Source organism: Propithecus coquereli, unplaced genomic scaffold, assembly GCF_000956105.1.
Source record: "Propithecus coquereli isolate 6110/MARCELLA unplaced genomic scaffold, Pcoq_1.0 Scaffold205, whole genome shotgun sequence".
Lineage (NCBI taxonomy): Eukaryota > Metazoa > Chordata > Mammalia > Primates > Indriidae > Propithecus > Propithecus coquereli.
The window spans coordinates 676,557-701,721 of record NW_012145523.1 but is presented as its reverse complement, the minus strand read 5'-3'; the positions used below and the strand labels follow the sequence as shown (position 1 = coordinate 701,721).

General features: G+C 50.0%; 1 protein-coding gene across 1 annotated transcript in view; it reads left to right on the top strand.

Moving 5' to 3' along the window:
* The window catches only part of CNIH3 (cornichon family AMPA receptor auxiliary protein 3), a 90,250-nt gene extending 79,442 nt beyond the window's left edge, over positions 1-10,808 (top strand). The window contains exons 4-6 of the mRNA XM_012644055.1: positions 1,897-2,009; positions 5,897-6,040; positions 10,691-10,808. Coding sequence (XP_012499509.1) covers positions 1,897-2,009; positions 5,897-6,040; positions 10,691-10,718 — 285 coding nt within the window. The 3' untranslated portion in view covers positions 10,719-10,808. The remainder of the gene's footprint in view (positions 1-1,896; positions 2,010-5,896; positions 6,041-10,690) is intronic.
* Positions 10,809-25,165: the final 14,357 nt, after the last annotated feature.

Here is a 25,165-nt window from a genome sequence, read left to right as displayed (position 1 = left end):
TGCTGTGAGCTAGGATGACGCCACGGCACTCTAGCCTGGACAGTGAGACTCTGTCTCAAAAAAAAAAAAAGGTAGAGACGTGCGCAGCAGACCTCACAGCCACGGCCTCCCCGTGCTGGCACACCCAGGTCTGGGCTTTCTCTTTGAATGGGAAGAGGAAGGGTGGGGCCTTGGCCGCCTGCAGAGGGGGTTGGTAAGCAGAGCGCTGAGGTGCTGAGGTCCCATAAGGAGAAATAATGGGGCGCACCCCTCCCCCAGGTGGCTGAGATTCACAGGGGCTGGCTGCACCCAGTGCACCCACTGAGGGTCACCTCCTCTGGAATGATGGCTCTTTTACTCTGACTCCAGGGTGGCTGCCTGAGAAGTCTAAGGTGTGGGCTAATGCAGTTCATTTGGCATCGGACCTTGAGAATAAAGAAGGTGCCCCTTGGTTACCAAATGCGTTTCTTACATGTGTGCCTGTGTGTGTCTTTATTTTTACTGTGTGTATGTGCTTCTCCCTCTGCATCTGCCATCTGGGGTAGTTAGCTTGTCTGACTAAACTGAGAGATCAAAGTCATGGCCCATACCCAAAGGGGACAGTTTGAGGGAATTTGTTCCCCATCCAGGGAGATCTTGGCTTGTGACCACAGGCTGCATTCCTAATGCCAGCCAGCCATGTGGCAAACACACGCACTTGGTCAGTTCAATTCATTTTACCAGGTTTTTGTTAAGTCGTCTAGATGCCAGGCACCATGCAAAGGCACTTGGCAAATGGAGATGAGACAAGAGTAGATCTGGGCTGTGATGGTTGGCAGGATGCTGGATGGAGGAGTCTGTCCGCGTGCGTTGGGCGGTGGGAGGAGGTTGATGACCCCGAAATGGATAGGTTGTGGGGGAGGGCCAGAAAGCATGCTGGGGGCTCAGAGGTACAGGGGAAGGGGGCAGAGCTTCCATTAGAAAGTGGCATTTGAGATAGGCCTGGAAAGATGGTTCAAAAGATTTTTTGGGAAGACCAAAGCATTCATGGTGGCCAAAACGATACACAGAGTGCGTTCATATGTTATATAAATAAATATGTTTATAAGCATCTCTCTCTATCTCCCTGGGTAAGATGGTGCATTTGTGTCTCCATCTGCAGCCTTCCTTACTCCTGGCCTAGAGACCAAATTTCTTTCTTACTATCACCCATTAGCTTACAACTGTGATTTCTGCTAAAATGGAAACACCGCTGGAGGAGGTTCTCAAATCCTTTTAAGCTCTTTTTACACATTTCCTGTGTAGATGGGCAGGGACAGGAAGCTCAGCCATCCTGCGGGTTACCTCCCACCATCTGGCCCCCCGATCTGGGCTGGTTTCTTCCCCCTTCCCCAGAGGCCGCGCTGTCCCTCCTTATCATCACTACTTGTTTCTCTTGGGTTCCTCTTGATCCACCCACCATCCAGCAAAATGCTGTTTGCCAATTTTTTCCTGACCCACCTACATTTGTGATAAACGTACGTATTCACTGTAGGTTTGTGAGTTACTGTAGGAGGATACACATGGAACCACTGGAAACGCTGTCAGTATTTCTCCTGCTGGTCCTGCCCTGGGCCAGATGTCACATGGGCTGGACCAGCTCTTCCAGTCTTCACAGTGGTCGTCCACAGGTGAGCCCAGGAGCAAGTGCAGTCTCCCGTTAAGTAGGGTGCCGAGGGGCTGTGTCCTTTGGGGATTGGGTATAAAACATGGTTCTGGTATCGTAAAGAAGAAAACTCGCCAGAAATGGATCTCTGTCTTGGGCCGGTGACTCTGTTGCTGCAGGGAGGGCCTCTGTGCCACGAGCAGGGGCGAGGCAGTGTCCAGGCAGCAGTGGCCATAGACGTGGGAGTGGCCTTTGCTCCCTCTAACCAGGCTGTGTCTCTGCTCCCTCTGCAGCTGGTGCTGCCCGAGTACTCCATCCACAGCCTCTTCTGCGTCATGTTCCTGTGTGCGCAGGAGTGGCTCACGCTGGGGCTGAACGTCCCTCTACTGTTCTATCACTTCTGGAGGTAAGTCTGTGGGGCTGGCCTATCCGTCCTCTTCTCTGCCTGAGCAGCCTGCTCTCCAGTGACAATGTTCCCCAAGCAGACAGCCACCCAGTGCCGTCTTCTCACCCCCTCCTTTCGGGGACCCTCTCTCCAAAGCCCCCTTCCCAAGCTGCTCCTAGGCAGCAAGTCCAATAAGCGAAGGCCTTTCTCGTCGGCGCCATTAACCACATCCCCAGCCCTCGGGGGCTAGTGTCGAACGTGGCTACAGCAGCATTCACAATAGCCAAAAAAGCAGAAGTGACCCACATGTCCATCAGCTGATGAATGGATAAACAAAATGTGGTCTATCCATATGATGCAATATTATTTGGCAATAAAAAGACTTGAAGTACCTGTACATGCCACGGCATGGATGAACCTTCAAGAAAATATAAGTGAAAGAAGCCAGACACAAAAGATCACGTATCGTATTATTCCATTTATATACAACGCCCAGGATGGGCCAATCTACAGAGACATAAAGTAAATTAATGTTTGCCAGGGTCTGGGTGGAAGTGAGAGTAGGGAGGGGCTGCTAATGGGTATAGGGTTTTCTTTTTAGGGTGATGAATACGTTCTGAAATTAGATAGTGGTGACAGTTCACAGATCTATGAATACACTAAAAACCACCGAATTATACACTTTAAAGGGTAAGTTTTATGGTATGTAAGTTATATCTTAATTAAAAAAAAGGCACTTACCAGATGGGCTGGATTTTCTGGGACAGTTATGATTTCAAATATTCTATTCCCTGCTAAGGCCATGCGTCAGATCACGTGATCTGGGCTTTTTGTGAAATAGAGTCACCATATGGATATAGGAGGCAAGGTGGAGAATACCAAAGGAGTAGGAATGTAACCGTGCAGACAAATTGTAAGCCCTTGACCCCTTGCCCCCAGAGCTTCAGTGCCCCAAATGTTTTAGCATTGTCATTTTACCATAAAATAGAGCCTGTACTCAGTCACATCTAGAGCATTCAGCATTCCCTCCGTCCGTGGCACACATATGGAACACATTCGTCATGGCAGGCATTGTGAGGGGTTTCAACACAAATGTAAAATATAGTCCTCACCCTCAAGGAATGCACATCCTCCTGGGAGAGGGAAATATATTCTTAACAACCATATGAGGAATATATATAGGAGCAGAGAGAAAGAAGCACTTGAATGGGACTGAAAAGAGACATTGCAAAACCTGGAAAAGCACATTCCCGGGTGAGAGACTAGCATGTGCAAAGGCCCAGAGGTGAGAGAGCGCTCGGTGTGCCGGGAAACAGTAATTGCTCAGGGAGGCTGGGTGTAGGGTTCTGGCAGGGTTGACGGCTGAGCCTCTGGTATGGAGGGCCTCAGAAGGCGAAAATGGCATTATCGGATCCGATGTTTAGGAATGTGCCCCTGGCAGCAGTGTAAAGGACGGGTCAGAGGGCGAAGTATTGGGGATGCAATCCCACTAGGGCATCCCGGTGAAATGCCAGGCAGAGAGATGAGGGACACTGGGCAGGGTTGGGGAAGTCGGGATGGCAAGAGAACAAGAGAGCCCTTGGACACGAACTGGATCGCCTTGGCCGTGAGTGGGTGCAGGAGGAGAGGGACAGGCCGCCCCTGAGCTGGGTGGCTGGAGGGGGAGGGTCGATGACCAGGAGCAGGATAGAAGAAATCACAGGTTTAGGGAGGAAAGAAAATGATTCGGTCCCACTTTAAGTAAAGGCAATCTGCTAAAATCTGAAATTAGAGAGAAGTCAAGTAGAATTATGTTGTGGGAGCGTATTGAGTCCCCACGCGGGGACTCTCCGAGCTTCCCTCCTGCAGTGTCTACAGCTGATTGAGGTGGGTTCCATTTTCCCTGTTCCACACGTGAGGACACAGAGACTCACAAAGGTTATGTCAACTGCACAGAGTTGGCAGGGCCGCGGTTCCATCCCACTTCTGTGTGAATCCCTGTCACGTCCTGGCCACCTCACACGCTGCCCCAGGGGGCTGGCTCTTCTCCCCAGGAAAGGACCTCATCCCAAGGTGCTTTAAGCAGTAGGTTGTCAAGCCAGGGTATCAAAAACGTGGTTAATTGAGCAAACTTTGATGGGTGCACTGAAAGCTGGCCAGTGTCCTGACACTGGGAATGTTTGTGTTACGGAGGAAGGGAGCAGCTGCGATCTCTTTGCCGTAGGAACCTTGTCTTACTTTTTTTGAATCCCTGACGGGATCTAGCCAAGTTCCTGGCAGTTAGTAAGTGCCCAGAACGGGAGAGAAGAAAGAGGAGAAGGGGAGAAGTCCTTTAAAACTCAGAGCCCTTGCACACCCTCCTCTCTCCCCTCCTTTACGGTAGGTCCCATCCAGTGACATTTCTCATGCAGAGAAGTGCCCCTCTGCTCTGGCTCCCAATTTGCTTAAATAAAAGTATAACTGTCCGCTGTTTACTCTGTGCCTGTTCTTTGCAGGTTACTTGCATATGTCACCTCATGTAATTGTCACAACAGCCCTTTGAGGTAGGCAATGTCATCCCATTTTACAGCAGGGAAAGTTGAGGCTCAGACAGGCTAATGACTGAAACAAGAAAGGTCAGTCTGGTGACCGGTGGGCAGCAGAGCTTTGGTTCTTTCCACCAACCCAGGTGGCCCCCTGCCCCTCTGCCTCCACTTAATGAGGTCACCTGGGGACATAAACCACAGCAAAAGCAAATAGCTTCTGAAACATGCTCCCGGGAAGCGGAGAGGAGCATGGCCTGGGGGGCCGCGAGCTGGCAGATACCATTGAATCTGGCTTGTGATTTCCTCGGAGCAGTGCGGCTGACAGATCCCTTCAGCGCGACCCTCTGCAGCCTGGGGAGGAGGGAATGGAGGCGCCGGCACTGTGAGTTGCTGCGTTGTAGGGATGTTCTTCAAAGCAGTGCGATTAATCTCCTGGTCACAGCCAGCGCTCTGGGTCCTTACTCAGGACCGAGAAAGACTGCCTGTCCCAGAGCCCAGCAGAGTCACTCATTTGCACTCTTGGCCTCCTGATGTCTTTACCAGAGTGACTAAAAAGCAGCCTGCTGGGCAATTTCAGCAGCACTTTGTTCTTGGGCAAGTCCAAGGAGGCTGTGGCCAGACCCTGGGGACAGTGTTCTGGGACCACCTGGGGACAGCTTACCAAGGGGCTAAGTAGGGAAGGCTCCCGCCCTGGCATCACCAAGCCCGAGAGCCCCTCTCCTCCGTGGCCTGGCCAGTTCCCGTGGAGCTGACGCGGATGTGGAATTGTGGGGGGACGGCCCGCTCCAGCCGTCTCCCCCTCCTCTGGCCCAACCGCGTTCTTCTGCTGACTCAGCTTCCCTCTGGGCTGCTCTCTCCCCGTGGATGGCCAGGTTCTTTGTGCTGTTCTGGGTCCTTCTATCAAGAAGAAAAGTACCTGCAAATTACTCTACACTCAAGTGGGAAGATGATGTCCCTTCCAGAGTATTCAGGATTTTAAGTGAGGGTCTGGGTAGGAGATAATACTTAACCCCAAGTCGTTTTTCGGGCAGCATGGAGGCCCGATGCCAGCCAGGCAGCGGCAGTGTAGCCCTACCTTCACTGCACCTGCACCTGTTCTGAAGGAGGCTCCTCCTCGTGCCTCCTGGGCAACGCCAGGTGACACATTTCTCCCTCTGTCGGAGCGGCTTTGTGTGTGGGCGAAAACACACGAAGCCCACGGAGCCAAGCATCTGGGGACTCACCTGCCAGAACGCAGTGGCTGAGCTGCTCGTCTCGGCGCTCGGACTGTGGTTTGGGCAGAAGGCAGGCAGCTGCAGGGCAGGGGTCGCCCGACGGAAGTCCCACATCAGGAGGGCTTGGCCAGCTGATGTCAGAAGTCCCAGAACCTCAGAGCCAATGACACCATGTCCTCTTTCCCTGCAGGTATTTCCACTGCCCGGCGGACAGTTCAGAGCTGGCCTATGACCCGCCGGTGGTCATGAATGCAGACACCTTGAGTTACTGTCAGAAGGAGGCCTGGTGCAAGCTGGCATTCTACCTCCTGTCCTTCTTCTACTACCTGTACTGGTGCGTCTCTGGCCGTCGCGGTGGGTTCAGCTCCTGCGGAAGACAGAAGGGAATTCCAGGCTGGCTGTGGGGAGGTGGGCTATGAGGAGGGGAGTCCCGGCCACTTGGGCCACTCTGACCCAGGAGTAAGGGGGCAGAAGATCGGCAGGAGGCCTTGCCTGCAGGCAGATCCTTAGGGCCACGCGGGGGTGGGGAGCCTGCAGCCTCGAGGCCACACGTGACCCTCCACATCCCCAACTGCGGCCCCTCCACCGAATCCAAACTTCACAGAACAAATCCCATTAGTAAAAGGATTTGTTTGGTAACATTTGGATTCAGTCAAAAGGCCGCAGTCAAGGATCCAGAAGGCCACATGTGGCCCCGGGGCCGCAGGCTCCCACCCCCACCTGCCCAGTAGGGCTTCCTGCCTCCTCCATCTCTGTGGCCCAGCCACCAGGTGACCTGCGGCCCCAGATGCTCAGCCTCATGGCGCCCTGCCCCCCAGCCTGTTCGTAAGGATTTTTAGGTACTGTAATAGTGACTCCCCCACTTCCCCACCTCGGCCCCGCAGTGGCAGTCACGCTTCACAAAGTGACATGTTGGGTCACTAAATGCTTCCTTTACAATTCCCCCAATATTACGTAACACCATTCTCATTAAGTCCAACCTGCTGACTGCGCAGTTCCATTTCAGGAGTCTCCCCCTTTTCACCTCTTCCCTCAGAACACCCTAGCTAAGCAGATAGCTATGAACAGTCCGTCTTGTGCTTTGACACCCCAGAGACGGCCTTTTCTAAAACCTCTCCTCCTCCCGCTTCCTGTTCCTTGTTGGCTCATCTGACACTCTCACCTGTCACCTTGCGATCCCGCCATTACCTGTGGCAGGGCCCAGGCTATCTCCACAGCTCCCAGTGCTGTCTCCCAAGGGGGCCTGGTTGACAGCAGCCAGGTGGAGAGGAGGAGAGACTGGGAGGTCAGACGCCACGGCCACCTCTCGGTTTGGATTGGGCCGTGCCATTCTGGGATGCGGCTGCGTTTGTCTGGCATTTAAAAATGAGCCAGGCTTTGAGCTCAGAGCTTTATATGTATTTATCTCAATTTATGAGATACATACTATCCTTTCCCACACAGGAAAAGTGAGGAAACAAAATCTGAGAAGTTAGATAATTTTCCCAAGATCACGGCTTATAGTGTCACAGCTGTAAGTCCATCTCAAGTCCAATCCCAGAACTGAACTCTGAAGTGCTGGCTGTCTTAGGAAACCTCTAGAAAAGCCTTTATCAAAATGAGGGGCAGGGAATGAAGAGGGTGTGCTTCTTAAATGTGCAGATTTCTGGGCTTAGATCTACCAATTCAGACTTTTTGGGGCTGGACCTCTGCATTTTAAATGTGCTTTTCAGACAATTCTGATGCACACCTTGGCCACTCTGGAGAGTTCTGCCTGGTTCTGCCTTTCCTTCCCTCTATGTCCCCAGTGTCTGCAGACTCAAAGGCCCCGGAGTCGTAACTTCCCCTGGAATAACTCGGCCGTGGAGGGGATTCAGGCTACTCTTCCACATTCTTCTTGGAGTCACGGGCTGGTCCAGGTTCAGGGTGACGTCCATGATGGGGTGCTCTTGGACATTTCCTGCCCCAGCTTGCAGGGAGCCTGAGGGTCTTTGAAGGCTCTGGAGATTTCTGAGGTGCCCAGTGGGTCCACCAAGCCTTTCTGACTCCAGGTCTGAACTCTTTAATAACTAAGGACTCACTGACAGGTTCCTGTCTTGGGAAGCCTGTGGATGGTGGACAGAGCCCTTGTGGGCTTGGGGATGTGACAGCTTGAAGGACAGTTTTCCTCTCTGGAGTGTGTTCAACTTCCTTTTCTCTGTGGGGCTGCAGACTGCCCCTTCTGCACGTTAGTAGGCTGAGTGGCCTGTCCCCAGAGACAGGATTGTCTTTCCTCAAATCAGGCAGAAGAAGGCCTGCTTTCCCTGCCTCCTGCCCCGGTGGCCCAGGATCCACCTGGGTCTGGATGGAGACGGGGGCAGGACAGCTCCCTCGTTTCAGTTTTGTCACAGTAACTGCTGGAGCCCCAGGTGGGTGGGGAAGGAGGCGTGTAAATTCCCAGAGAGCAGAGCGGCTGTGTGTGCTCGCTGTGGGGTGGGAGGGGGTGGTGTGGGGTGGTTTTCGCAGCTCCCCGCCTGTCAGACGGGTGTGATCGTTCTGTAACAGAGTATGTTCCAGACATTCTGTTTGACTGTCTGTCCTTTAGTTCTGCAGTCCCCAAGCCCCCCGGGCTGCGGACTGATACCAGTCTGTGACCTGTTAGGTACTGGGCTGCACAGCCGGAGGTGAGCAGCGGGCAAGGGAAGCTTTGTCTGTATTTGCAGCCGCTCCCCATCACTCACATCACTGCATAAGCTCCGCCTCCTGTCAGATCAGAGGGGGCATCAGGTTCTCACAGGAGCGTGAACCCTACTGTAAACTGCGCATGCGAGGGATCTAGGTTGCGTGATCCCTGTGAGAATCTAATGCCTGATGGTCTGAGGTGGAGCTGAGGCGGTGACGCTAGCGCTGGGGAGCGGCTGCAAATACAGATTCTCATTAGCAGAGAGGTTTGACTGCACAATGAATGTAATGTGCTCCAATCATCCCAAAACCATCCCCCAACCCCTGTGTGTGGAAAAATTGTCTTCCACGAAACTGGTCCCTGGTGCCAAAAAGGTTGGGGACTTCTGCTCTAGTTCATTACTTCAGCTGGGCAGAGCCTGCATGTTACATTTGTTAATTCCTTTGTTTCCAAAACAAAATTGGAAACAGCTGTTCCTCCAGCCTCATGAGACCCTGGTGGTAGCCAGGGGGCACCCATATTCTTTGTTGAACTTGGGGCTCTTTGGGGCTCTTCAAAGACCCTGTTTCTCCTGCCTCGGGAGCTCCCAGCACGTCAGGTCCAGAGCTGATGGGGGCACAGGACCGTGAGCGCAGGCCGCGGCGGCCCCCCCTGCGTGCAGAGCTGCGCCTGGGCTGAGCACGGGGCTAGAGACTTACATGACCGCAGCTCAGAAGGTGGGCGTGGCGTTTCATGGCTCCAGGTTGCTAGGGGTTCCTGAGGACCTCAGGGCAATTAGAAATGTGTCCAAGGTCCCAGCTAATAATTAGCAACTTTTTCTCGGCTAGCCTGTGGACAGGTGATGTGTGTGAGTCACATGGGACGGGGACTAGCTAATACTGTTACTGATACTAATATCACCTGGGGAGTCCAGTGTGGACACTGCTCAACAGAAAAGTCTTTGGGAACCAAGAGTGTAAAGCAGGCTGATATTTTCTACTGAAAGTAGCACCACCCTCCTGCCTGGTGACTCTGGGTCATGCCTGCCTCTCTCAGGTTTATTTCTCTCAGGCTGTAATGATGTCACTTATGACTTACTTGTCTCTGGATGGCAGAGACCGTGTCGGCTTCACTCGCCTCTGTGTCTGCCGTGTCCCAGCCAGGGCCTGGCACGGAGCAGGCGCTCACTGAATCCTCCTTGTTCGTCGTCACAGCTTGGCTGTAGGTTTGCTCAGGGACCCAGCGTGGTGCCTGGCATGCAGTAGGTGCTCACTAAATGTTAAACGAACGAATGAATCAAAGTGAGTAAACGGAGGTGTCCACAGCAAGGCTCAGCATAGTAATGAAAAACCATAGGAGTTGGAGTGAGGACGTGGCTCCTCACCTTGCCGTCTGAGCTGTGTGACCTTGAGCGAGCCACCTCTCCCCTGAGCCTCCACTTCCGCACATGGAATAAGCCCCTCGAGCTCCGGGCCCGACCGGTAGTGCTGTGAGCATGAGGTGTAGCGGGGTCCTGAAGATGGGACTTCAGCTCCGCAGAAGAGCTTGCTGGGCCCGGCCCGTCCCAGCCGCACAGGGCTGGAAGTGAGACGTTTTAGTTGTCCTTTGGTCTTACTTCTTGGACTGTCCTTTTTTCTCTCTACAATGTGAAAAAGTGGTTGTTTCTTTTTCTGCCAAGCAGACAAAATAGTAGATTTTGGTGTGGATCGTTCTTCAGCCTTGCAGAATTAGCCGGAAGCCCTTTCCAAGAGCACAGGGACGGCTGTCCCTGCTTCCTTGTCAGTGCTGGGGCGATACCTTAGGTCACGTGCTCCCAGTGCATGTTCGATTCCTTGAGCCTGTTAAAAACCAGAGGGCCAGGGAGTTACCCAATAAAGAATTCGTTTAGTTCACGTGCCCAGAGGGCTTGTGTTCATACATTGGCCTTTACGACAGTGATGATGATCTTTTCTCCGGCTCTGGTGAATTATCCAGCATCGTCCGGGAGCCCCTGGACACAGCCGTCACACAAGCACGTGGCAGCTTGTGGCATAAAGAATGCGCTGTACCCCTCCCGCCCAGACCTGCCCTGCAATTGCACAAAAAGGAATAAGAACCATAATAATCACCCTGATGAGAACAGTAACAGGCGCTTAGAGCAATCACGGCTGGTATCCAAGGGACGCAGTATGCTCTCCTAACAAGTGTTTATTCCAGTGCTGCAGGCAGTAGTAGGGGCATGGCAGGGGGCAGCAAGATGCACTAGTGGCAGGAAGGAGGGGAAGCCAAGGGGTCTGGCCTTCGGAAGGTCCGTCTTTTGAGGGCGGCCTGAGTCCTTCGTGGGCTCCCACTAACACCTTCTGTTCCTTTCCTTTTTGCATCCAGCATGATCTACACGCTAGTGAGCTCTTAACGCAAAGACCATGCACGTCGTCAGAGACTGGGAAGGGAGCGGCCTGAGGCCGAGGAGTCCCTTCTGCGGGAGACTGGAGGAGGGGCCGGAGCGAGACCTGGGAGAGAGACCAGGCAGGCAGGCAGTGCCACCGAACACGAGTCCACCCTGTGTGCCTGTTGTTGCCCTGTGTATCATGGTCTTCGGCGTTCGAATCCCACACATTGTTGAGCCCTTCTGAGCGTTGGGGGTGCAGGGAAGTAGGTGACGAAACACTAACCTCTCCTGAGAGAGAACTGCCGTTTCCTGAATCCACTGCATCGAACAGCGCCCTGCGAGTTCGCACTGCGTTCCTGGACCGTGGGCGTGGAGACGGGAAGGCTAGAAGTGCCTGCTAAGGACAGGAATGACCTAGAGCCAAGGCCAAGTGTGCGGGACCGCCGAAGGCCTCAAGGAAGTCGTGGACTGCCCAAGACTCTTGTTTCGTTGTTTTCTTCCCAGCCACGGCCACACCTTGCGCCTTGAATGGGAGGGCTGGAGGCATCTGGGATGCGCCTTCAGCTGCAACCAGCTGCAACCAGCCAGGAGCCCGCCGCGCTGTTTTCAGCTGGGGATGGGGGAACAGAGGGAAAATGGATTTTTTTTTTAAACGTTTGCAACACGCTCAAGGTGTTAGTTCTTCACCACCACCACGAGTTGTATTCTTCTCCTGCTACCCAAACCCATCATAGAGCCATTTAATGCAAATCAATTGGGCAACACTAATCAAAGCTACCTTCTCAAAAGTTCCGAGCCCAGAAAATCCTGTAGAGTGTCTGCTCGGTGCTATGGGCATCCCGCAGCCAGGAAGAGAGACGGCATAAGTGTAACTCCGTTTTATGGTGCTGCATCATTTGTACTGTTTAGTTCAACATGAGGACATCAGTTATTTAGAATTTTCCATGTGGCATTCTCTCGCTTTTGGGTGGGAGTTGTGCTGGGGTTGTAAAGAATAGCAAGGCTGAGACTTTTATGATGTTTAAATTGGGCACAATGGTTTTGACCTTATTCCCCCAACTTCCTTTCTTTTCTGCTGTTCAACGTATACAGGCTATTTATACATGTACCCAGCTTCATCTGAAACCTGTGACTCAGGTTTGAGTGGTGTTTGTGTTACACATTGTGTGCTCTGGTTATTAAAATGCAGCGACAACTTGAGTGTCTCACCTAACCGGCACTCACATTTCAACCTCATTGCAGGCTGGATTCCTCTATATATGGTTGGCAAACTGGTAGGTAGAAAAGGCAAATTTTCAAAAAGTCATTGTGCTTCTAAAAATTCCACGGCAAACAAAATGTAGACTTCCTCTCTGAGGTTAATGGTATAAAACTGGAGAAATTGAGGTGATTATTTTTGGAAGAAGGCTTCCCCTTGGCCAGTGGCCCTTCTCCTGGCTGGGTGACTATTGTTGGGAGTAGAGTCACCTTTAGGGCAGCTTGGCTCTGGCTTTGGCTACCTTCCCGAGAGGACTAGTTACCCTCATCCAGAGAGACAGGTCCTGGATTGCAGGCTGCAGAGATAACCCTATAGCTGTCTTGCAGCTGAATGGAGAGGGTGAACTGAATGTTACTTCTCACCATGGAGCTGTTTTGCTTTTTTTTTTTTTTTTGAGACAGGGTCTCCCTCTGTCTCCCAGGCTCCCAGGCTAGAGTGCAGTGGTGTCATCATAGCTCACTGCAACCTCAAACTCCTGGGCCCAAGGGATCCTCCTGTCTCAGCCTCGCAAGTAGCTGGGACTACAGGCATGCACTACCACACCCAGCTAATTTTTCTATTTTTTGTAGAGATGGGGTCTTGCCCTTGCTAGGGCTGGTCTCGAACTCCTGACTTCAAATGATCCTCCCACCTTGGCCTCCCAGAGTGCTAGGATTACAGGCATGCACCACGGTGCCCAGCCATTTGTTTGTTTTATACTTTGATGCCTTCCAAAAAGATTTGAAGTGGCTCATAATAGGAGACACAAGTACATAAAGACTGTTAAAATGGAAATAGGAAATTCAAACTTATAAAGAAGGACACAGAGACACCAGCTTCCTAAGGCTCTATTTATTGTGATTGAGCATTCAATTTGATGTCATTTCTCTTAGTAGTAAATAATTCACATTTATGTAGTGCTTTATATTTTACAGATTGCTTTCGCATCTTCTCACTTGATCCTCATCACAGTCCTATGAAATCGATATTATTGTTTTTCCCACTTTGTAAGTGAGGAAGCTGAGGCTCAGAAAGGGTAGGGGGCTTGCTTATAGTCACACAGCAGTGGCAGACCTACCTTTTAAACTCAGATCATATGACTTAGAAAACCCCATGTGCTTTCCATCACGCCTGTAAGTTGCCAGAGTAGCTTAAGGGCCTGTTAAGGTTTGATTAGTAGTGTTGACTTTTGAGAAAAATAGAAGATTTTATAGCATTGGCTTTTTGAGAAAAGGAAATTTTAAAATTGGAGCTTTTGAGGAAGGGCTTGGGCAGCCTGGTTTTCTTTTCTTTAGTGTACTGGCTTCAGATCTGCTTTATTTTGGCAGGTTCTTTAAGGCAAAACTTTAAAAGTTTTAAAAGCTCCAAGCTGCTAGGAGGTTAGGTAGCTCTTATGTTTATGAAAGAGAAACATCCAGGTATTTCCCTCCCACAAGTTGTGACTGGGAAATAATTCCAGTGATCTGCTGGAAGTTTCAGCAAATTTCCACTGCCGGGAAGAAGCTAAAAATTATGATAAAAATGGAAGTAACAGGCACAGGTGACGGAGCACATGTGCTGTGCGAGGCGCTGCGTTCAGTGTGTGTACCGCGATCTCACCCAGCCCTCGCGATGATCCTGCAAAGCAGGTGAGATACTCCTGTCCTCGCTTCACCTGTGGGGAAACTAGGGATCTCAAGTAAGGTGAGTTCTTCCTGGGTGAACTGGCTCAGAACAAGGGCTCAATGCTATCAGTAAGTGGCCAAATAATGTCAATAGTTATAAATCGAGTCATCAGTGTTCTATATGCTTCATGTGCTTTTTTCTGATCCCCACGACGATACCACTGGGTAGATGTCATCTGTGTTTTATGGACGAGGAGAGCTGAGACGATGGTCCCTCGCAGAGCTCCACAGCTAGTGAGGGGTGTGGGCAGCTGCAGCTGGGATTCACACTCGGTCTGCCTCTTCTCACCTAATTTTGCTTGCTTGGATGTTTCTTATTGTTTCTCCCACAGGAGTGACCACAGGGAAGAAGAGAGCAAAGCAGAGCTTCCCGGAGCTCTGGTGATCACGGAGTATTTTCCTTGCATGATGGAGAACTTACCTTACCAAGCATGGGTCAGGAGAGTTTCCTGGGGTGCAGAGACATCCTCTGAAGGTGCAGTTGGTGAACTGGCTCCCCCTCCCGTAGAGAGGGAGAGCCACAGGCCCGGTGTGGCTGTGCCCACAGGGTCAGAGTGGGACCTGGGAGAGTCACCTAAGCTCACTTTTCACTTCTCTGAGGTGGGAGAGTAAGTAACAGCACCCGCCACACTGGCTTGCTGCAAGGATTGGATGAGTTTGTGCCTGCAAGTAACTTACAACCCTGCAGTGCCCTGCAGGTGGTGGGCACTACGTGACTGTTTGTAGAGGGCGAGTCTCCTCTCTATGCCAGGGCAAGATCCCCCCATCTGGGGACACCATGAAGCCCACTGGCCGTGTGGGAAGGAGTGACGATCCCTGGATGTCGCTGCCCTCCCGAGGCCTCGGTCGGTCTGTAGCATCCTGAGCGGAGGGCAGGCTAGGACCTGGCCTCGCCTGTTGCCACATTCTCTAGCCAGTAATGCTGACATCTGCTGTCAAATACTGACCATGTGCTGGACGCCCTGCACCACACTCGATGTACGTGGTCTCATTTAATCCCACAACAATATTGTGGAGTAGAAACTATTACTGTCTTCAGTTTGTAGTAGAAAATACTAAAGCTTATAGAGGCCAAGGTCGCGATTGCTAATAAGTCACAGAGCCTAGAATTCAACCCACGTCTTTTTGATTCCAGGGCCTTGACCGTTTTCACATTCCTGAAAGGGTGACGCAGTACCAGGAGGGCAGTGGGGTGTGAGAAAGGGAAGAAAAGGGGACAGAGACGCAGCAGGAGAGGGGCTGGCTTAGGAGCGTGGCTCTGCTGAGCTCAGGTGTTTCACAGCGAGCAGCTCGGTGCACATGACTGATCAGGAGGATTTGGGCCGTGGGATCTTGTGCAGGCTTCTTAACCTTTCTGAGACTCAACTTTCTCATCTGTTAAATGGGGGTAATAATACCTCCCTTTGAGAGTTGTTGTGATAATTAAAGTAAATTATGTACAGAATGCTTGTAGCAGAGAACCTCTCTCCTAGTGGATGCTCAACAAATCTTCACCTCGGGGCCCCACCCCACAGCCCCTCCACAGAGTTGACGGGAGGATTATATATAGAGAAAATGGGTAAAATGCTTCTCATAGTAGCACAGGGTAACATTCAGTGAATCTCAGCTTCCTTCCTTTCCTCCCTCCATCCTGGGGGCAACTGTCCCAGGCGTGCGACATGGGGTAGCAGAGCTCAGCCCTTTCAAGAAAATCTCCCCTTCGCTTCCTATTTTTAGGCTTGGTAATTGCACCAATGTTGAATAAAGTTGTCATCGTGATGACGGTTTTGTTCTCCTACATAAGAGATGAATGCAGCCGGCAAATGCTTTGACAATAATTTAATTGCACTCACACGGTGTCATTACACAGATCCATTTCATGACCCTCTCTTCTCTTGGACTTGGGCTGCTGTATTCCAAACTGTGCTCTCATAAATGCCTCTTTTGGCAGAACTTTCTTGGCAGGACCTTGGAGTGGCCGGTCCAAGCCGGACATCTGGGGGGCTGCCTCTGCTCTGGACGCTCAGGCTGTCATCACCGTCGGTGTTTGAAGACGCATCCCGGACTGTGCCTTGTCACTTGGTGCGTCTCATGCAAAGGAGAGGAGGATCTGAGCGGGGGAGAGATTCTTCAGGACACAACCAGGTGTTTCTAGGGAAAGGTGGTGGCAAGTTTTAGCATTGTCCGGTGTAGGAGCAGGGAGCGGTCTTGCCTGTGGGAGCAGCGTGGGATGGAGGTATTTCACATACTGCATTTGTAGAGCAAGAAGACCTCAGTGCCGACACCTCGGATTGGGTTTCAATTGCTCGTAATCCAGAAATACACACAGGGTCAAAACAGCCACAAGAAAATAGGGTCTTCCAGGCTTTGCCCCCGCCCAGTCTGTGGACATTTCTGCTACTCTTAAATTCTGCCCACAGAGCTCTGGATGCCCCAGGAGTGTCTTCCTGTGCTGTGAACTTGACCTCTTGGCTACCATGTGATGCCCACCTTTCTTCCTTCCCAGCTAGTGGTGTTCTAGAGCTGGCGCATATAGGGTCACGAGAGCCAATCATTCTGCTTTTTAGGGGTTTTGCTAAACAGTTGTTAAACACAGGTGTTATTAAAACTGAAGTTATGTAAACTTACAATTAAGTTATAGTAAAAATAAAAGTAATATATAGTCAAAACTCATCCCCTTCTAGTCATTTTACTACATTTGACTATAATCCACGCTCTTGAGGTCATGTCTGCGGTGTCTGTGCTGGAAATACTGTCTAATGCTGTGCTACTGTGCACCTCTTCCCATCTTCGCGCTCAGCAGGGTTCCATCAGTAGCCCGGACTCGGCCGTGGCGAGAGTACTCACACACGGTGGTGTCCCCTCCCTAGCTCGACTTACTGTCTCCCTACAAGCGTGTCTCCTCCAGGCAGGCCAGTCTCCTCACTGGACACCAAGGTACCTCAACAGGCAGACACATACCTTTTGGTTTAGAGAAGCAACAGTCTGAGGAGGTTGTTTTTTTCCCAGGAGTTTGACTACCTGACAGCCAGCGGAGAGAGACTTAAATGCCACCATGGTGTTTTTGTTCAAATGTCATACAGGAGTTTGAGCAGCAAACCTTGTCCTTTTCAGAAATGCTCGACACATCAGAAAAACAATATCAACTTTCTGGCAGGATTATATTTTTGATATTCTAGAGCAGGGAAGAAAGGGAAAATGAGAGCTCGGTTAAACACCAGTCCCCACGTTAAACTATAATGAAACCCATCAGTCGGGCCCCTGGGCCTGGGACGGTCTGTTTTGATTGCAACGATGAGGACGGCAGGGCAGCACAAGGAGGCTTTGGAGGAGGTTTTGTGAGTGGCTTTGTAGAATGGGTCTTGCGATGCTGTTCTTATGTTTCCGTACCTGAATTGAGAATAAACTGGTTGTTGAGGTAACTTTCTAGACTCTCAAGGTACAGAGAACCCTCTCGGTGAGATAGAGATGCCCAGCTGGTGGGCCGGGTCCCCAAAGGAACACTGTACCCTAGGCGATGGGTCTTTAAAAACAGCAGTTCTTTGTTCTTAAGTAATATTCTATAATTGGACAAAAACAACTGTGCCCCAAGATTGAGTGCTTACCTGACTGTGTTATGGGTGCAATGGAAAAATGAGTCATAAGGACCCGGCAGCAGCTGCAGCAGTAACCACTTCTAGGTGAAAGTAAGAAAATGAGGCTAGATCACATTCTTCCTTTGAGACACATGAGACCTAACCCACCTAGGTCTGGGTTACTGGGAAACCCCACTAAAAACCTGTAGGTTTTTAGCCTCACGGTTTGAGGAAGCCCAGCCCGTACCAGACCCAGACATTCAGCGCCAGTTAGATGGTGATACTATCTAGGGAGCTCACTAGAGTCACCTAAGAGTGCAGCTTCATGGGTCAGCGACAGCCTGAGCGGTAGAAAGTCATCTTGCCTGGGTGCCGTGGGGCTTTGCACGTAACCCTGTCCTCTTCACATTTATTACCGGTGACTTTCACAGGAAGCCAACTGATCAGTTCTGGGACGACACAAAGCTGGAAAGGATTAAATCAGGACAGGAAGAGATTTTTAAAAAATATCATAAGCTCGGACTCACAGAGGAAATACAGCAGGTGTAAATGGAAGGTCTTAGGACTGGGCTCAGAAGAGTCAGCAGCAAAATATAGAAAGGGTGTGGATGACAGAGGGATGGAGTGGTGACCAGTGGTGGGCGATAACAGACTCTAAGCTCATGTCGAGTCAACAGCGTGATCTGCCTGCCAAAAAGCTACAGCAGAGTTAGGCCTCATCGTAGAAAGTCTAGAAAGAAGTGATACGACTCAGCCCTCAGCAGCTCACCATGAGGAGCATTGCTCGGTTTACCGCCATGTGCTTTAAGAGGGACACTGAGAAATCTGAGCCAACCCAGAGCAGGGCATCTAGAGTTCATTCCATAGGCCTGAATAGGGAAGCTTCTAGAAGACTGTCTGCAAAGAATCGAAGGCTCCAAGAAGGCAGAGGGCAGGAATTGGGTGACAGCAGCCCTCCCCCACCCCTTCCTCTTCAGATGGTGTTGGAGCAGTTGTTTCCTAATAAAGGTTCTGGAGAGGTACTGGGGGAAGGGTTCTGGGAACCTTGGGCTAAACACGTCACAGGCTTCCCTAAACCTATCTCAGCAGGAACCTTTAGTCACAAGCACGGAGAGGGACACTGTTCGCAGATGTTCATTTCACTTTCTATGAAATGCAGCAGTGGAGACTTTGCAGAGAGAGGTGGGGGAGGGGGCAGAGCTTTCTGGGGTCAATGGAAGACCAAGGGCTGAACGTGGACCATGGATGGAATGGGTTCTACAGATGGAACCAAGTATCAGAAGTATTGGGGAAAAGTAGGCCTTGGCCCAAATTGAACAGCACTAATAATAATTGATCCACATAATTCAAATGCAGAACAAAACAGGAAGGGCTGAATTCAGGATACCATGGATTATGAGCCCTTTGATGATAGGTATTTATTTAGATAGCTCCAGAGCTGGCATTGTCCTTATTAGGCCCACAGTAAATATATGTTGAATTCAGTTGAATGTTGGCTAGCTTTCAGAATCAGCAGAAGGGAGAGATAACCCCACAGTAAGTAGGAATCGGAACTCAGGGAGAATGTACGAGGGAAGATGTTAAGGCATGGTAGGGGCTTCATTCAGGCTGCATCCTGGGAACATCTCGTTGGATTCGGTAGCAGTAAAACAGGCAAAGGCATGCGCAGGGCGTCAGCGGGTGGTTTACCACTGCAAAAACCACTCCGGACTCATTCTTCTTGGAATCACTAAAATGCATGACTCCTAGACCCAAAGGAACAAGGATGACTGGCTCTTCAGAGTCACAGAGTGACTGACATTAAACTCCATCACTTTTTGTACACAGAACAATTTGGAAAACCTTGGCCAAAAAAAAAAGCCAGGCCTTTGGATGTAGTTTATTGGTTTGAGAGGTTCTGGCTCACGGGGAGTAAAACACAGGAAACCCATAGGCAGCTCGCAAGGTGCCTTAGAGGTGGTCTGAAATCGGTCATCGGTTCAACTCCTGTGCAGCTCTGCTGGCAGAAACAGGCTCAGCGGCTCCCACTCTGCCCACGAACGCTTGGAAGTTCTCCAAGCCAGGGCTGTGCACAAGGAGGGAGCTGTGAGAGCAGAGTCAGTGGACAGTGAGAATGACTTTAACCCCAGTCACCTCTACATGGTTTCCCTTTGTTCATGTCCAGCTTTTGGGGGAACGGAGGCGGGGGCGGGGTGAAAGGAGATGTGTCTAGGGTGTCAGCCTAGTCCCAAGGGAATCGGGAGAGGGCAGGATTGAGCTGGGCGATGTCCTCTGGCCTGTGCTCAGTCAAGACACCGCATGCCCCCTCCAGCCACACCTGCTCACTCTGCGGAGAGCCAGAGGCCTGGGGGTGGTGTGGTCATTCTTAGCAGTTGTCTTTGGAGGTTTCTCAGGGGCTCCTTTGGCCGCGGTTGGCTGCGTCTTTGGCTAATCCAGGTCGCCTGTGCCCTCTCTCGTGCAGCGAAGTGAAGAGGTGAGAGCCAATGAATGGCAGGTCAGGATGCCCTAATTTGACTGAAGGATTACAAGAAGAGGAGAAACGTGGTTAAATGTGTGCTTTAGAAAGCCCACGAGAGTGGAGACTGAATTGGAGAAAACACACGTTTGGGAGATGGTTAGAAACCACTGCAGAAAGCCAGGTGAGAGACACATTGCAAACATTTATAGACACTGTGTGACAAGCATTGTTCTGAGCATTTTATCCTCACAACAACTCTGTGGGGTAGGTACTGTTACTATTCCAATTGTACAAAAGAAAGTGAAGTGCAGGAAGATTCAATATGTGTCTAAGATTATAAACAAGGAAGGGGTGGATGAGGGTCCAGAGTTCAAACTCGGGCAGAAGGACTTCAGGGACTGAGCCCTGGCCCTGCCGATGGTTTTCTGATCCAGGGAAGAAAGCGGGAGGTTTTAGAGAATTGCTACGGGAACATGGAAATTCTGGGGCTTGGTGGAAAGGGCATGTTTCTGGCTTTTGTGTCTGGTAGGTGGTGGGGTTACTCCTTGAGAAAGGGCAGTTGCTTAGGGGAAGGTAATGCGTTCGGCTTTGATGTTGAGGAAGTTAAGGGAGTTCTAGCTGTGCTGCGCTAAGGAGTCTGACTCTGTTTTGATGTTCGGCTGCCGACAGCTCTCAAACCCCTTCACTCCGCCTCCTCTCTGCCCCTCATTTGAGCAAGCCAGTAAGGATGTTTGCACGTTCCTGCCCTTGACGCCAGCTGGAAGTTCAAAACCTGGCCTGCGCTGGGAACACTCACCTGTATAGGCCCCAACCCCTAGCCACACTAGAAGCCAGCGCTAGTCACCCCTCTTTGCTCTCTCAGCCATTTTTGTACCTGCTTGGGGGCCTTCCTTGCTCTCCCTGAAAGCCTCATTATGCGAGTAACAATCTCTTCGCACCGTCCTGGTGCACGTGTGGTGTCATCGGTCTCAACTTCTGAACCAGATTTCGGGTCAAAGGTTGGTCCAGCCCCATCCCAGGGAGATGCAAACATGGTAACAGATAAACCTTGGACATGATAGAAGCTGACTCCTGACTCATGCCATAGTCTGGTGCAGCAGTTTCCAGTCGGGCAGCCTTTCATGAGCTCGTTCAGAGACCCGGGCTCTTTCCGTCTTACAGCTCCACCTCCTCAAGGTCTCCAGAATTCTTTGCACTCAGTCTGTAGATGGGACAAGAGCAGGGAAAGCATTTTGAGTGGGCTTGGAAATGGTACCTCTGCTCACTTCCCTTTGCTTAGAACTCAGTTACATGACCACGCCTACCCACACAGCAGGCTGGGAAATAGTCTCGGTGGGCTTTGGTGAGCATGTAGCAGGCCGCACCGCAGACATGTTGAGTTTGAATGTCAATTGGTCATTGAGATAAGATGTTTAGAAGGTAGTAGGGTAGAGGAAGAGAGTTCCAGGCTACAGCTGTACGTTTCTAAATCACCTTCTAGGTAATTAAAAGAGAAAAGTAAAGAAAAGGAAAAAGAATAATTCTATTCCTAATGTCTTTTTGTTTAATTTTCATGGTCAAGGATTGCTCTCTAGAACCTCACTAGCGATAGTGGATGTTAGGGGTAGGTGGGGCGGGGAATTGAGTAGGAAGATACTAAATACCATTCCCTTTGAATCAAAGTGAGCGTTGAGTACACACATGCGTGCATGCACTTTAAAAAAAATGATTTGGCCCCTCCAGTTTCCTGCCCCCCTAATCCTCCAGCGAGAAGAAAAAGGAAGAAGCAGGCTAATTGGAGAGAGTAGTGAAGGAATGGCAGAGTGGGTAAAGGAGAGAGGAAATCAGCTTGCTATTTTAAGGACATGAAAGTCTTCCCATAAGCCATTATGGTCTCCTTGCCAGTTAATTTCATTCCAAATGAAGTTGAAAGGTAATGTGATAGGTTTCATGATCTCTGCAAATAATTCATAAATTCAGAGGAACTCAGAACTATGACATAGAATGTAGGAGGATTTTGAGGTCTGACAAGGTGATAATTACCAGGACTGCACTGGAGCTGACAGCTGGTATTGGAATGATCTCCTTTTTACTGAAATTCTCTGTGTGATTAGCAAAATGACAGTTAAATTGAGTTAATCTGCAGCAGCCGGCAGACCCACATTGCGCCAGTGCAGACCAGCGGAGCTGATGTGTGTGGAGATGTCCGAGTCTTCGTGGCTGATTTAGAACTTCATTGGCAGAGGATTCTCACGTCTTGCTGATGACTGATGGCAAGAGCAGCTCAGATATGTGGAGAAGAATGGCATGTTCAGTTCCAGAATCCTGGAACAACCTTAGAAAGGGGATCAGAAAACATTTATCGCATGAGCAAGCTCACTGTAGTAGCTCCTGCTTTGCTCAGGCTGGAGATGAAGTGATGCATTAGCTGGTTACCCTCACCTGCAATCTGCCCTACCCCTTCCATCACTCCTAGGTGGACGGCAGAAAGTGAAGACAACATAAATGTTTGTGTGAGGGACCAGAGGAAAGATTATGTCTTTTGTAAGCAGTAAAGCATTTCTCTATGGTAAGATACTTAAACTGATAGTACATCTGCTGCAACCCTGAAATATGTATAAACTTGTGAAATAAACATGTACATTTAAGGATGATCATACATTAGAAAATTAGTACTTGCAAGTTAATTCATCTATTTATTCATTCACATGTTATTTATCCACTCGTTAATTAAAGTTTATAAAACCCTCTTGCATGTGGAACATGGAATGTACATAGATGAATAAGATGAGGCTGCCGCTCTCAGTCCTCAGGAGCTGACACCTGTTTCTGTACCTCTGTCTGCACCGATCCATCCATCCATTGATCCATTCATCCATCCAAGGCGCCCACTGGGACCTCAGTGGCTCTCAGAGATTTAGCCAAGCCTCAAACCCTTAATAGCATAGCTCTGTGAAACTCCAAAGCTCTCCCCACAGTTTTTCTGTGTGCCCAAGGCTTACTCCTTTTCCTGCTCTCTGCTGCTGTGCTTCGGGGCTGCCTGGACAGTCCTTGTTCCAATATATCCATGTGGACACAAAGGCCCCAGGCTTAGGACATGGCGTGGATAGATGGGTGAGTGTGCAGGAAGACAGGTGATTGGCAGACAGATAAGTAGTAAACCTTAAAACTAGGGTCAACTTCTATATACCTCAGAAAAAGAAAATGAAAAACATTAGCAATGATAGTTCTGCTTGCATTTCTTCCTAAGCTAATGTTTTTAAAGTAAGTATCTTGGCCTGAGATAATAGTCCACAAGGTACAGAATGCATTCAGTCAAGTTTAAGCAAAGGGGCATGCATTAGTTATCCATTGCTGTGTAAGAAATTACCCCACAACTTCGTTACATAAAACAACAAACAGTCATTATCTCACAGTTTCTGAGTGCCAGGAGTCTAGGAGCAGCTTTGCTGGGTGGTTCTGGCTCCAGCTCTCCCTTGAGGTTGTCCAGATGTTGGCCGCGGCTGCAGCCGTCTGAAGGCTTGACGGGGGTGGAGGATTTGCTTCTGAGACGGCTCCCTCACAGGGCTGCTAGCAGGAGGCCTCAGTTCCTCCTAACGTCAGCCTCTTTTCACAATACGGTACATGGCATCCACCAGAGTGATCCGAGAGGGAGAAATCACAGGGATTGTATGACCTGGCTTCAGAGGACACTGCACATGGGCAGTGTTGCCAGGAGGTGAGGATCATCGAGGGCCATCTTGGAGACTGGCTGCCACAGCGCATCTACTGATGGGCACCAGAGTCAATTTTATGAACACCTGAGACCACAAAACCGGAGGACCAGGACTGGGAAGACAGAAACTTGCGGTCTCCCATCGCTGCTGCTTCCTCATTCCTTTCCTTCTACTAGAGCTCCTGGCTTAACATGGCCACTCGGTGTCCAACTTTACCTACTTTTCAGTTCGGCATTAACAGTAACACTAATAACAACGAATTTTACAATAATATACTTTACAACTCTCATTTCTACAATGGCTAGCATTTCTCGAGCAATTGTTATTCTATGCAGTATGTTAAGTGCGTTATGTAAATGATTACGTTTGATTCCGAAATCATGTGCCTATTTTACAAATGAAAATGAGTGATTTGTAGAAGGTTATAGTGCTAGAGTTTCTGTGCCGTTCATTTCAAATTTCTTTAAGCAGAATCTCAGAAACTTGAACTGCCCCTCAAGTTTCCACAGGTGGCCAGGAAGATGGACGTCATGGCATAGGGGCTGCCCGGTTCTGAGGCCACGGGCACAACATTCTGAGCTAGATGGGAAACGATCAAGCATGGCAGCAAAGTTGATCAGCATATCTGCAGGAGTAAGCGATCACGTTGTTAAGCCTAAGACTTTGCCTTAATTGCCACCATTACTGAATAGAAGTCTACTTGTGCAGTGTGCAGGTAGCAGCTAAAAGCATTAAAAGTACTCTGAAACGTTTCCTCTCAGAACGTTAGTAGTTTAAATGAACGCTACCGTTTTGTCATAGTAATTTTTCCATCCCGTGGCTTGCTTTACAGCAACTGAAGAAGGAGGAGGTTTTGAAAGAAGACACAAGTTACAATCCTAGAGGATGGGCTGGTGGTGGACGTGTTTTTCAAATATACACCCAGCTCTCCTTGCCAGGAGTGGATGAGAAGCCAGGTTTTCCCCACAGGAAGTAGAGAAATCATTTAAATACCAAGCACTTCATCCCACTCTATTATATTTTTGACACATTCCATCTTTGTTTATTTTTATTTTGTTTTTCAGAAAACCAGGCTGGTGAATATGAGGAATGTGGATAAGCAGGAGACAGAGGGATGATCATTCATTCATTCAGTCATTCAACAAACACACATTGAGCTATGGTACGCAAGGTGTTGTGCTGGAGGAAGGGTGTTCAGAATTCATTCACCATCCCCTGATAGTATTTATTGAGAACTTTTTTAGCTCCTTGACACCCCGATAGGTGCTGTGAAGGTTAAAAAAAAAAGTAAGATAAATGAGACAAGCTTCTTGTTCCTAAAAGATTTTAAAATATCACTGGGAAAAGAGAATTAACGTGAAACAATTGAGGAATGAAGTAAGATAGTCATTAAGTGCAGAAGTTTGTGGTGCAATCTCTGGGAGCACCCGGAGTTTTCAGAAGAGGCTGACGAGGAGGGCAGGAGAGCTGGGAGGCTTCTTGGGGAGGCGTCACTGGAGCGGGGCTCTGGGAACGCGCAGACCACGCTGCCGCTCTCACAGGGGGCTGCTTTGAAGAGCCCTGGAGAGAGAGGTGGGGTGGTAAGGAGAGGCGTGCTCTGTAGAAAGTCCCAGCACTCTGACTTGGTTTCACCCTGAGTCAGACATTGTGCTGCGTACGCCTCACCTTCCCATCCCCTGAACCGGGTGTTTGTGATGAACCCTCAAGTTTGGACCAGGCCAGGTGAGAACATCATTCCCTCAGGGCCACATGTGGCCTTCTGGACCCTTGAGCGTAGCCTTTTGACTAAATCCAAATTTTATAGAATAAAGGGATTTGTTCTGTGAAGTTTGGACTTGGTCGAGGGGCCACACTTGGGGATCT